The following is a 12,250-nucleotide window of genomic DNA, read 5'->3' as shown; positions in this document are numbered from 1 at the left end:
TTAGGCGCACACGCACGCGGGTGCACACGTACACCCGAGCAAGGTTATGACACGAAATACCTTGAACGGAAAAAAAGTTTTCATTAAATATAAACATGTTGTGGATGCACAATTCAGGACATCTGCGAGGACATCTCTGACCATGTGGAGCAGATCCACGCCCTCCTGGAGACAGAGTTGTCCCTCAAGCTTCTGTCCTACTCGGTCAACATCATCGTGGACATCAGGTGAGCGGCGGCACCCGAAAAAAAAGGCTTGCAACGCCACGCGCCGCTGACGCGTCTCGCGTGTGTTCAGGACGGTGCAGCTTCTGTGGCACCAGCTGAGGGTTTCGGTTCTCGTTCTGAAGGAGCGTCTCCTTCAGGGTCTGCAGGACCCCAACGGAAACTTCACCAGGCAGACCGACATCCTGCAGGCCTTTAGCCAGGACCAACAGCAGGTGCGGCCCGCCGTCTCGTACGTGCGCTTTGTCATGATGTCCATTGAGTCGGTATTTGGGTAGGTGGCACGCTCATAGGAGCCGCATTTGTTCTGTTGAGGAAAATGGTCTGTGAAAGGAACCCAAATCCAAGCAAACTTGCTCGTGTCCTTCAGACTCGTCGACTTGACGCCCTGACTGAAGTCGACGATTGCGGTCAGCTGACCATTCGCTGCAGTCGGGACTATTTCTCCCTGGACTGCGGCATTACGGCCGACGAACTGAACGACTACAGTCCCGGTGACGAGTCCGAAATCCAGGACGTCTCGCCGGAGGTCCCGAAAGCAGACTCGGAAAAGAGGGAGGAATGGGAACAACAAAACCACCGTGTCCAGAGCTGCTTCCCTAAACTTGGGACGTCCGAAGACTCGTCAAAGCGCCTCCATCCTGTCTCAGGAGACGGCAAAGCGAGCAATCAAGGCGAGGCCGCAAAGCGTTGTCTGTCGGCTGACAACCGGAACGCGGAGCCGACACTCCCGAAAAGAGTCGCTCTGAACTCGGGCAAGGTGGAGGACAACGGGGGCGTCTCCGAGCTGCAAATCCAGGCCGAACGCAGTCACATGGATCCTCTTGTCGATCCTCTGGTGGACCCTCCGGACCGCTCCAACTTCTGGTTAGAGCTGGACTCGGTCTGTACGGAAAGCACTTCGCACGACGTCCAAAACCTGAAGGTTAGACTCTCGTCCATGTTGAAGCTTTCAAATGGTTTTGTGGTTTGAAGCCAACCCTCCGTTTTCATCTCCTCTCCTTCCAGCAGGTCCTGAATGGTGGCAACATCCGACGAGGTCACACGATGACAACCGGGAGTTCTTCTGAAGCCTCCCCGCCTCCACGGGATGTGGCGTCCCGGAGAAACCGAGGGGAACCGTGCGCTCTCAGCGACGGTGACTCTGACTTCTCCGTGCCGTCCCCTACCAGAGATCAGGTCCTGTCCTCAGACCTGGAGGCCAGCGGGGAGGAGTCCGACCCCAGACCGCCTCCTGGCAAGATGCCATCCTGGCCGCTGAAGCCGAAAGGACGCAAGGTGAGCAATCATTTGTTGTCCTCTGTGGTCTGTTCTGTAGACTAATCACATCTTCGCTCCCCTCAGCAGGAACTTCAGGCGTCCTCAGAGGCCAGTCCAGACCGGGAGCACTGGTATGGGTCGGAGGAGTTCTTGGCGCTGCCTGCTCAGATCCACAAGAGCGACATTTTGGCCATCAACCTGGAGACTCTGGCTCAGGCGCTGGTGGGTGGTCTTGGAGATTTCTTCTTTGGTCTCAGGCCTCCCTGGTGGTCTTCTCCATCCTCAATGTCATTTTTTTTCTTGCAGCGAGCCGGTGGCGAGGACCCTAGTCCTGATGCTTTGCAGGATGTGGACGACTGGGATTTGACGGAGCTCAACCAGGACAACTGGGATTCCCCTGAGAGTGGGGACGGTGTCCCTTCCCTGCCGCTGGTATGCTTTTTGAATTTGCTCCGTGTCTTGTAACGCAATTGACTCGTACGTGAAATCAATTCCCGTATTCCAGCCCTCCAAAAAAGGGCTAGCATTTTGGGGGATGGGGGGGGGGGGGTGCGTTAGGCTGAAGCCGTTTACTCGTTTTCCATATTTCTGCTCATTTCCACTCTCAGGTCATTTCAAAGTGTAGCAGTCAACAATTCGTTGCTCATTTTTACTCCCGAGCTGCTAGCCACTCCATGCTAGCGGCGCCAAATCAATTCCCGACTTGTCCCCTCCCCCTTCATCCTCAAGGTTTCAATCAGGCAGGACCCCCTGGGTGGCCTTAGTCCCGCCTCCGCCAGCGACATAGCCCACTCATTGGACGAAAGCATGGAGTCCAGCCGGCTGTCTGAAGGCGGGGAGGAGCGCCCGCTTGGGCCTGCGGCGCCCCCGCTGGATGGCCGTGGAAGTGCTACTCTGGTGCGGCAGCTTCTGGAGGACATCGGCCAGGACAAAGATCCTCGAGTGTGGGACAAGATGGAGGTAAGAACTTACCCGGGGTGGAAAAACTCTAGGTCTCACATACAGTATGTACTAAAAAAAAAACATAGAAAAAAGAAAACATATCAATATTATGGCTAAAACGTTCATCTTGTCTTGTAATTCATACAGTCACACTTTTTCTTTTTAAAGACTAAAGCTTTTGTTTACTTTGACTACTTTTGGCATCTACGTCAGAAACTGTCCAAAGGAAGGAGGAAGGCGGCAATGGACGCCGAAACTGGTCAAGATAGAAAAAACACGTTTTGTCTTTAAAAGATAAAACAGTCCATATTATTTCAATCATCAACAGACTTTTTGTAAATCAAATCCTTCATCCAATCAAATATCTCCAACGCAATCTGGTCTTTTTTTTGTATTACACAATTCGTTAGTGGTATAAAAAGTCGACACCCCCCTGAGGAAAGGCCATTTTCCCCTCATTTGCTCCCAAAAACGTATGAAAAAAGTTCTGTATGAAAAATTGCCATGGTCCCAAAACCTTCTCTGGAGCCACAAAAGGACCAGGAGGCACGCGTGGACTCGGTGGCGCCGCCTGCCGCCCGCCTTGGGGTGGCGAGGGCGCTTTCCGCAAAAACGCTGGCTGTGATCTTCAAAACGACGTTGATGGCGACTTTGGGAGAAGGCGGCGGTGATGGATCGGCGCGCGGCCGCCGTCGGCCGCGTTTGGCTAATCCATCATGTCATCATCGCACCTGCAAAGGTCGCCTTTGATTGGCAGTCGGATTATTGAGGAGGCCGCGTACTAATCAGTCATATCCGTCCTATTGAGTACGGGCAAATGTCAATACGCTGAGGCTCGGCCGCATCTTTAATGCGACGCGCTCGGATTCCTCGCCAATTTCTCTTTTGACGGCTATTTCTTCTTCACAACTTCTTCTTCCTTTTTCTTTTTTGTTCGGCTCACTGACGGGATCGCGCTGATCAAAAGCGTAGCCTTATTCTACGGCTGTGAATTGCCTGGCGATTCGATCAAAATCACGATTCACAAGTCGCGATTCGATTGGATACGATTAATCACGATATGAATCCATAAGTCGATGTTTGGGATTTTGTTTTTTGACTCAAAATTTTGAAAACATTCATCAGCAGTGATAGACAAATGAAGCTTCATGAAGCACTTGTGATATCTTTTGACTCCTCTAGAGGGCACTCTTGGTTTAAAGGTCCTAGCTAGCTAGCTAGCTAAAGAGCTAACTCGACAGACAGACAAATGAAGCTTCGTGAAACACCTGTGATATTTTTTGACTCCTCGATGACCACAAAAGCAAGACTTATTTATGGCAAGGTGGCATTTGAGGGCAAAATCACCGCCGCACATGAACAGAAGTCCAGAGGTGGAGAAGGAGTCCACGTGTTTACATCCTGTACTTGTCTACTGTTGATTTCTGACTTTTCCCCTTTACAATGGCATGAATCTCAATGTTCAATTGTTCACCTTATACCGATAGCGTATATCGGTTCCTCGACCGCCGCAACTTGTGGTACATGCGTAACTTCAAAAACAAACAAGTTAGGGAATCAATTCGATCCTTGCTGGACTCAAGAACGGCGCCAACTTCATTAAGAGACACGCTTTGGATTTATTAACTGCTGCAGACCAAAGCAATCGAGTTACACACACGCACACGCACATACACACTGGCAGTCACGCTGGTCGTTCCAATGTGCTCCCGGCTAATTAGCTGATTAGCTGCTTAATTAGCAGCATGTAATCATGGCGATGGATGAACGGCCTAATTGAGGAAGTGAAGAAGAAGAAGAAGACAAACTTCTCCTTCTCCTTCCTTCTCTTTCGCTGCAATTGACCTTATTGACGATTTTTTCCTACTGTTGTGTTTTTTTTGGCATGTTTTTTTTCTTCATCCGGATTAGTCCAGAAACGTATTGCCTTCGCTTGGAGAAAAAAAAAAGGAAGCAAGGCAAAAACATTCAACAACAGAAAACAATAAATACAATTTTTTAAAATACAAATTCTGGGGAAAAAAAACATCAGAAAATCTGAAAATAAAACAAATCCTGTTAAAGACAGAAAAATAAGAAACAGGATTGAAATAAAAAAAAATCCCCAGAAAACAACAACATTTTCCAAGTAAATGCATAAATAAATAAGTAAATAAATACATTCTGGAGACATTGTTTTCATCAGAATATCTGAAAAATAAAAAATCCTGTTAAAGACAGAAAAAAATAAGAAAAATATATGATTGAAATAAAAATAAAATCCCTAGAAAAAAACATATTTTTCCAGGTTTTCCGGCTTGCAAATCATTTTTCACGGTTGTGAATTAATTTAGTTTGGACTTTTTTTCCAGCTCTTCCTTCAATATCATCTTCATCATGCTTCTTCTCACTTATCAATCATTTTCATTTACATTCCTCCTCCATTATAGACCCCCCCCCCCCCCCCCCCGCTTTTAATTAACATGCAGCAATCAATTGAGTTTCGAGGCCTCCTCCAGAATGTTCTGTGATGATTCACAAGTCGACCGTATCCAAGTACAAATACTCCATTACTGTCCTCGGCAGGCCGCCAATATGTGACGCGTATTGGATATTTTTTCACATGATTGTGAACGGAGACTTTTTTCTTTTCTCCAGACGGAAGTAAGGAAACTTCAGTGGGCCAAATAAGCTTTCTCGATCAAAATTTTTTCAGCTTCTGCCGATCAGAAGAAGGAAAAAAAGGCAACAAAACAATCACTTGCAAGCGTTTTAACCTCTATTGACAGGAAATATAATCTCATATTTCCTTTTAACACGACAGTCTGACTTCTTTTGAGGAGTTTTGTTGTTTTTGTTGCTCAACTGCACTTTCGCCTCGCTCGGTGTCATGCTCAAGTCAGCCAGCAAGTGGCACTAAACCTCCATCAACGCTCCTCGTCTGTTTTGCTGCTGGACTTCAAACGCGTTTCTCGCTCTTTACAAACAATAATGGCGAATTGTCTTGAAAAACAAAAACAACTATTTTTTTCCAGCCGTGTTCATTTAACAGCAACATTTGATGTCGTTTTCGGAAGTCTGTTAACCAAAACGGAGTTCAAGTTCAAGTTTTGATGCTGTCAAGGTTGTCCTAATTGTTTTTCTTTACTTCTGGTTGCTGAAATGAGAGTTGACGAACGCTGCGGTAAATAGTTGGCAGCCATTTTGCCACTTGCAAAGCCCCCAAAAGCAAACCCAGAAAAGGCGCAACTGAGCAGATGTGATGTGATTTTCAGTGGACAGGTAAGTGGCAAAATGGCCGCCGCTGAGATGGGCGCAAACGGTGGCCTGTCGCTGCTTCATTCGTATTCCACAAATGCAAGATTGATTAACGGGTGGGTTGAGTGCCTCGTGGTTTGGAGGTGGTGGACGCCAGCGGCTTGCTGTGCGCATTCACACAAACCAACTCTTTAAGACTAAAAAGTTCAAAATGTTCAAATTCCACAGAGGAAAAGACACTTCAGAAAATGATGACAATGCAGTTTTTCGTTTTTCAGACAAGCAGAAGCCAAATTGTGGCATCCAAAAAAAGTTGATCTTTGTACAAAAGTTGACTTGTGACGCTGGCGTTCCGACCGCCGACAGAAATTGCTGCTGCAGCTGGACGGATTCATCGACTGGCTGCGGCGAGCGCTGGACCGAACGCGAGACTGGACGCCGCCCGCCGCACACGTGGACGCGCTCCGCATCTACCTGGACACGCACCTGGTCAGCTCACGCACGCACGCACGCACGCACGCACGCACGCACACACGCATGTATCGATATCGGTATCGATTCACATTTCCTTAATCGATTTGATTTCGATTCACATTTCCTTAATCGATTTGATTTCGATTCTTTCCGAAATTCACTTGCTTCAATCTGACATTGATTAATTATGGAACATCAATTCTTCTTAAATAACAAGGACATGATCCCCCCCCAAAACTCCACAAACATTAAATATAAAATAAAAAGTTTTGGAATTTTCATAAAAGTGAAAAAAGTCAGATCTTTCATAAATATAAGAAAATACTTTTAAATTCATATAAACAGTCAATTTCAAGAAAAGTGTAAGAAACCCAAACAAAAATTGGCCTTTAATGTTATTTTGTTTAAATTATTGGGGAAATCCATTTTTTCATGCTACTATGAATCGATATCGCGCCCGAAAAGATAAATCGATTCCATATTGATGATTAGATTTTTAAAACCCAGCCCTAACACACACGCACACTTTTCTTTTCTTGTTTTTTTTCCTTCTCATCTGCCACGAATGTAATCATTTTCACACGAAAAATAAAAAATCTCAGTTTTCCTGAATTTCATCATCTTGCAAATGACCTTTCACAGAAGCCCCGCCCACCCCCACTTCCTGGACTCCTCAAGTCCGATTTAGCTTGCTGTCATTTTGCTTGTGAAGGTTTGATTTCTTCTGATGGAAGTTTTGCGGACGCATTTTTGTTTTGGGCCGCGTACGAGCTTGACGGACGTTGGCCGTTTGGGGGCGTGGTTGTCAATGCTTCTCATCTTCTGATCACTTTCATTTTCACTTTCTTACTCGTCTCGTCTTTTGAGCGTCTTTTTTTGGGTCTTGTTATTTTCTCATCTCAGTTTTCTTTCTCCTCCAATTTGCTTCTTTTGGAATTGCGCGTTTGATCCGCCTCTTTATGTACCACCTGACCCTCGGGCACGCGCACACACATGCTGGCTGGCGCACGCGCAGTCTGCCGTCTCTCTTGATTTCACTCTGTCCTCATTTGTAGGGGAAAAAAATCAAAACAACAATCAGCTCTAAACATATGGACGCACACACATATGTGCACACGCGCACACACGCGTGACGGAGGTGCAATGAGACGAAACATCAACACGCAAAATTGTAAACACTCATGCGCTCGCGCGCAGAACAACAGATTGTATTTGCATTGTTTATAGAAAATATATACAAGCAGCCCTGTTTTAAATGCGCGCGCGCGCACACGCACAATACCATTTGCATATATTTGCATGTTCCTGGACAGACTTCCAAATGAGCATCGATAGCGTCCCAGTAGAACATCACGCACACACAAACTCGCCTTATCTAGATGTTTTTTTCCTCCCCACGTGCGTGTGTGTACTCCCGTTAGCGGCGGTTAGCTTCAATTGGAATTGCGCGAGCGCTAATTGCGGAAAGAAAATAAATAAGGATGAAACGGTATAGCTAATAGGCTAATAGCGCTTTGCTCACCTGGGCTGCGTGCGTGCGTGCGTGCGTGCGTGCCTGCGTCTGATAGTCACACTCGCACTTTGTAGTCATCAGCGTGCTTAATTGCGTGTTTGCCGATTGACGCACGCGCGTCAGCCGATTGACGCACGCGCGTCATCTTGGATGTTTGTTGTTGACTTCCTTCTCTCGGGGTATGTGACGCGCGCGCACGTCACGTTGATGCTGATCGCAACTTTCTTTTCCTCATTTTTGTTGACGAAAGCGGCGTTGAGTCAATAAGTGGTTGGTTGTTTCCCAAAAATACTCAAATAACAAATGGTTTGGAGATTGAAATTTTCACTTCAAAAACGGCTTCTCAACAGTAAGAATGTAAATAAATAAATACAATGAAATCAAATAAATAACAATATATCTCAATTGTTTTCATTGAAATTCAAAACAATTGAAGTGACATTTCTTCTTTACTTTCCAAACGCTGATGCGAGTGCAAGTGCGAGTGTGTGCGTTCCAAACCCGAAAGACTGACTTGTTCCTTCCTCGCAGTAAAAAAACAACAACAATCTTTATTCCGAAGCCTTTGATTGGATCAACGCTCATCAACGTGCACGCGCGTCAAAGTCAAGCCTCAATGTCACGCGCCTATCAGTGCTACACACACCCTGGCTAATATGCTAAAGGCTAAAGCGTACCAGGCGGCGTCGCCTTGCTCTCCTCCGGGCTAATATGCTAATGCTAACAGGTAATCTGATGTGGCATGCTTTGAAGCGTTTCTTTTCAATCAGCTGGAAGAAGCAAAGACTTTTTTTTGCACGCATCCGTTCATGCGCTTGTTGGTTTGTTGGATTTATTGGACTCAAATCGACTCAAATCGTAATCGTCCTGAATGACTGAAAAAATGTGACATTTTATTTTGGGGCCATATTGCCCAGCCCTATTTGTATGTGTTTCCGTTTTGCAGCAATTAGCATTAGCATAAAGTTTCGTCATTAATGACAAATCTATTTAGAGTAAATGAGCTTTTTTTCAACGTGGCCCTGGTTGATCTCTTATGCTCTGCTGCCACCTGCTGGTCGTTTTTGTGTGCAATGACTACCACGCCGGTTGAGAGGCTGCCTCAAACCTTCTGTATGCGCTAGCATTGAAAAAAAGCATAACAACGGTAGACATTTTCCACATCTGGACTGAGGAATGTGTTGAAAGGCAAAACAAGGTCCAAGATTTGAGTTGCGCTCACTTTCCGTGCTTCCATGAACGTGTGCTTGCGGCCTGTTTGTGACTTTTTCGTGTCTTGCAGACGTTCAAGCTCAACGTGGACGGCCACGCCGCACTGAAGGAGAGCATCATGGAGGACGGCGCGGCGCTCCTCGCCGTCATGCCCGCCCACCGCTCAGGTAAGAGACGGACAGGAAGGTGGACGCCGCCCAGCGAGACGTTCGGGACAACATCAACGTTTAATGGGCAAAGTTGAACGGGGCTGGCGGGAATCGGATAGGGAACATGGACATTCGGTTGCCAGAGTGGCTTTGGCGTATTTGATGGGCAACGCGTGGACTTGAAGAGGAAGTTGAATGCGGACGACGCATCAAGGGACGTTCCATACCGCTTGTTTTCAAACCCGCCGCAGCTGGACACATTTGAATATTTGCATTTGAATATTTGCCACGATATATTTTCAGTTCTTCTTAAAAAAAATAAAATCGACAACACACTGTGACTGTCGACGTTTTCTCATTTTAAGCGACGTTAAACAGACGTGAATCAAATGAGAAACGTTGCAAGTGCACCCATATCAAATCAGAGGCACACAAAAAAAAGTTCACACCTGTTTAATGAAGTATGTAGCATGAATTTGCTAATAGTAGCATTGGTTTCTCTCTCCAGAAACTCGTAAATAAAATTGCCGGCTATTTTTGCTCCATGTTGACGCGGTTCCAACCAGACTTGGTGAAAAGCGTTATTGATCACGCAAGCGCTTAATGCCGCGTCCACGATAACATTAGCCGGTTAGCTTAGCAGCTAGCACGGCTTCTCCGTCCGTCCGTCTCACGCCTCCTAAGCCAATGTCGGTACTTGCAACGTTTCAACGCCATCACGGAAGCTATCATCGCTAACTTTAGGAGGTTTATGTGCGATAATAGCTAGCTGGTGGCTATGCTAGTAGAAGCGCTGCGGTTCGGGCTCGCGTACCTGCGTGCCGCAAATGAAGCGCAGCTCGTGAGTGACGGCAGGCCAAACGTTCGCGGCGCTTTAGTTGTTGTGAATGTAGCATTAGAACGTTGCGTACCTTTCCAGTTTCCGCCCAGTTCTTGCAGTTCGTTCTTGAAAGTGGCGAGTTTTCCGGCTCGGAAGACGCCGGCGGCAAACGCGTCGAAATCCAGTCGGACGGCACCGAGCCGCAAAGCGTTCGGGCTTGGGATGGTTCAGTTGCGCTTGTGTTGCCTTCAGGACTGCGCGACATCCTGACGATGGTCCGCGGCCAATGGGAGCAGCTGCAGCTTCAGATTGGCCGGCAGCACGCGTGGATGCTCCACGCCCTGCGCCTGGTCCGGACACGCCTCCTCCTTCACGCCGACCAATGGCAGCGGCCCGCCGACTGCCCGCAGGTAAGATGGCGGTTTCTTCTTCCTTGACTTCCTGGTGGCGATGGCGAGGACGCGCACGCCTCGTTGAATGTGACCTTGACCGAATGGCAAAGTAAAGGTCCGCTTGGAATAAATGTATGACATGATCAAATATTTATAAGATATTCATTACTGAAGATTAAATACGCACTCGTATCAATAATTCAGTCTCGGCATCTTCCTCATCTTCATCCTCACTTTCAGGGCGATGGAGTTAGATGAGCGCACGCCGCAATAACCCAAAATGACTGTAGGTGGCGATGTAACCGCCAGAAACAATCGGTGGACCACGCCTCTGTTTGGTCAAACAACTGCCATCCATCCGTCCGTCCAATGTCCATCCGTCCATTGATCTCGTCTTCCTCTCTTTGGTTTCCTTTCACTCGGCTTGTGTCTTTCCGGCACCTTCTTCCATCCATCTTCCTCTTCCTCCTCTTCCTCCTCTTCCTCGTCTTCCTGGCGGTCTCTTGTGTGTGGAGGGCTGATTCATGTAAATGTCAGGAAATATCACAGCCGGGGTTGTGGGATTAGGCAGCGGGGAGACGATACACCGATAGCAGCAAATATAACGCTCTGACAAGACCACCAGCGCGGGGATTAGGACGCGCGCGCGCGCACGCACGCACATCTGGCGCTCTTACGAGAGGTGTGCAGCGTGTCGCCGCATTTGAAGGATTTGCGGTGCATGTGTGAGGATTGTCAAGTGACGCGTGTGCTGTTTTGTTGCACATTGAAGGCGGAGGGAAAGGTTGCGCGGCGGCACCGGAGGAGTGTCATATTTAACGGCTTAGCGGGATTTGTCTGGCGCGTTCCGTCGTACGCTCAGCTTTCGCCACTCGGGCTCGGCGGCGCGCAAAAGACCAGAAGGCCGAGCTTCTTCTCATCAGCAACGAACTTTCAAGAAGTAAACATCAGCAATGTTGCAACAACTGTCCGTCCGTCCATGCGTCCGTCCATGCGTCTCACAACGTTCACCGACTTCGTCTCGTGCCTCGTGACGTCTCATATTTTCATTGAAATATTATCTGCAAATAACAATTATTTCACTCATCGATGAATCTGTCCATTGTTTTGTCAATCAATTCATTCTACGTTTAATTCTTCATCTTTTTATTTAAAAAAAAAAGGCATTTTTTTCCAAATGGACAATGCAGTTCAATGAAGGGTTTGGTCCTTAAAAAATGTTGATCATTGTTTTTCAAGTCAAAGCAATTGTTTCATTTTGTTTAAAAACAAAGATGGCTTTCAGGGAGGAGGACGGAAATCGGACCTCATTTGCTGGTGATGAGCTGAAACCATTTGAAATAAAAGAGGATATGAAAACCAAATAATTCTCATTCAATTTGATCATCAATGAGTCGGGAAATTCCAAAATGACAAAAACGTTGCTTAAAAGTGAGAACCGAGCGTTTTTTAACTTTGTGTTCACGCAACTTTTTTTGGGACCTGACTGACTTATTTAAAATCTTCACATTTACAACGGTAAAAATCATTTTGACACTTCCTATTACAGCCGTGCGAACGTTTACAAAAACAAAGCCATCGAGTCTTTTCATGAAAAAAAGGAATTCCTTCTTTTAACAGGACTCACTAGTCCTGCCTCCGACCCTTGTAAACCCCCCCCCCCCCACCACCACCACCACCACCACCACCACGCGCACCTGTGAGACACTCTCACTTGATTTTCTGGAACATAGCGACCTCCCCCAGGGAAGGAAGGAGGCAGTAGGAATGCTGGTGTGAGCGGACGGGCTCCAGATGAGCACATCGCAACACACAAATCTTATTCGGAAGCACGTGCGCACACACCTGATGTAGCTTTTGTTTAACATTGGGACATTTTGTGTGTGTGTGTTTGTAGAAGGAGATATTGAGGTAAAAAGTGATAAGTGACCCCCTGGGTTGCACTTCACGCAGCCTGACTTGAATCATGTGCGTGCGTGCGCGCGGGCGGGCGTGCATTCGCGCGTTTCTTATCAGGGTAGCTGGTG

General features: G+C 47.1%; 1 protein-coding gene across 8 annotated transcripts in view; it reads left to right on the top strand.

The window, feature by feature from the left end:
* Nucleotides 1–12,250, top strand: part of akap6 (A kinase (PRKA) anchor protein 6) — a 58,922-nt gene that overhangs the window by 11,867 nt on the left and 34,805 nt on the right. For 6 of the 8 annotated variants that reach the window (XM_086095090.1, XM_086095087.1, XM_086095094.1 and 3 more), the window contains 10 exons: nt 118–227; nt 298–439; nt 595–1,149; nt 1,233–1,502; nt 1,569–1,706; nt 1,791–1,916; nt 2,214–2,444; nt 6,030–6,152; nt 8,933–9,029; nt 10,084–10,241. In XM_086095090.1, coding sequence (XP_085951216.1) covers nt 118–227; nt 298–439; nt 595–1,149; nt 1,233–1,502; nt 1,569–1,706; nt 1,791–1,916; nt 2,214–2,444; nt 6,030–6,152; nt 8,933–9,029; nt 10,084–10,241 — 1,950 coding nt within the window. The remainder of the gene's footprint in view (nt 1–117; nt 228–297; nt 440–594; nt 1,150–1,232; nt 1,503–1,568; nt 1,707–1,790; nt 1,917–2,213; nt 2,445–6,029; nt 6,153–8,932; nt 9,030–10,083; nt 10,242–12,250) is intronic. The other 2 variants (XM_086095088.1, XM_086095089.1) reach the window with 2 other exon arrangements.

Source organism: Leptonotus elevatus, chromosome 14 (assembly GCF_054856555.1).
Source record: "Leptonotus elevatus isolate MCC_2025b chromosome 14, RoL_Lele_1.0, whole genome shotgun sequence".
Taxonomy (NCBI): Eukaryota; Metazoa; Chordata; class Actinopteri; order Syngnathiformes; family Syngnathidae; genus Leptonotus; species Leptonotus elevatus.
This window is presented reverse-complemented; position numbering and strand designations above follow the sequence as displayed.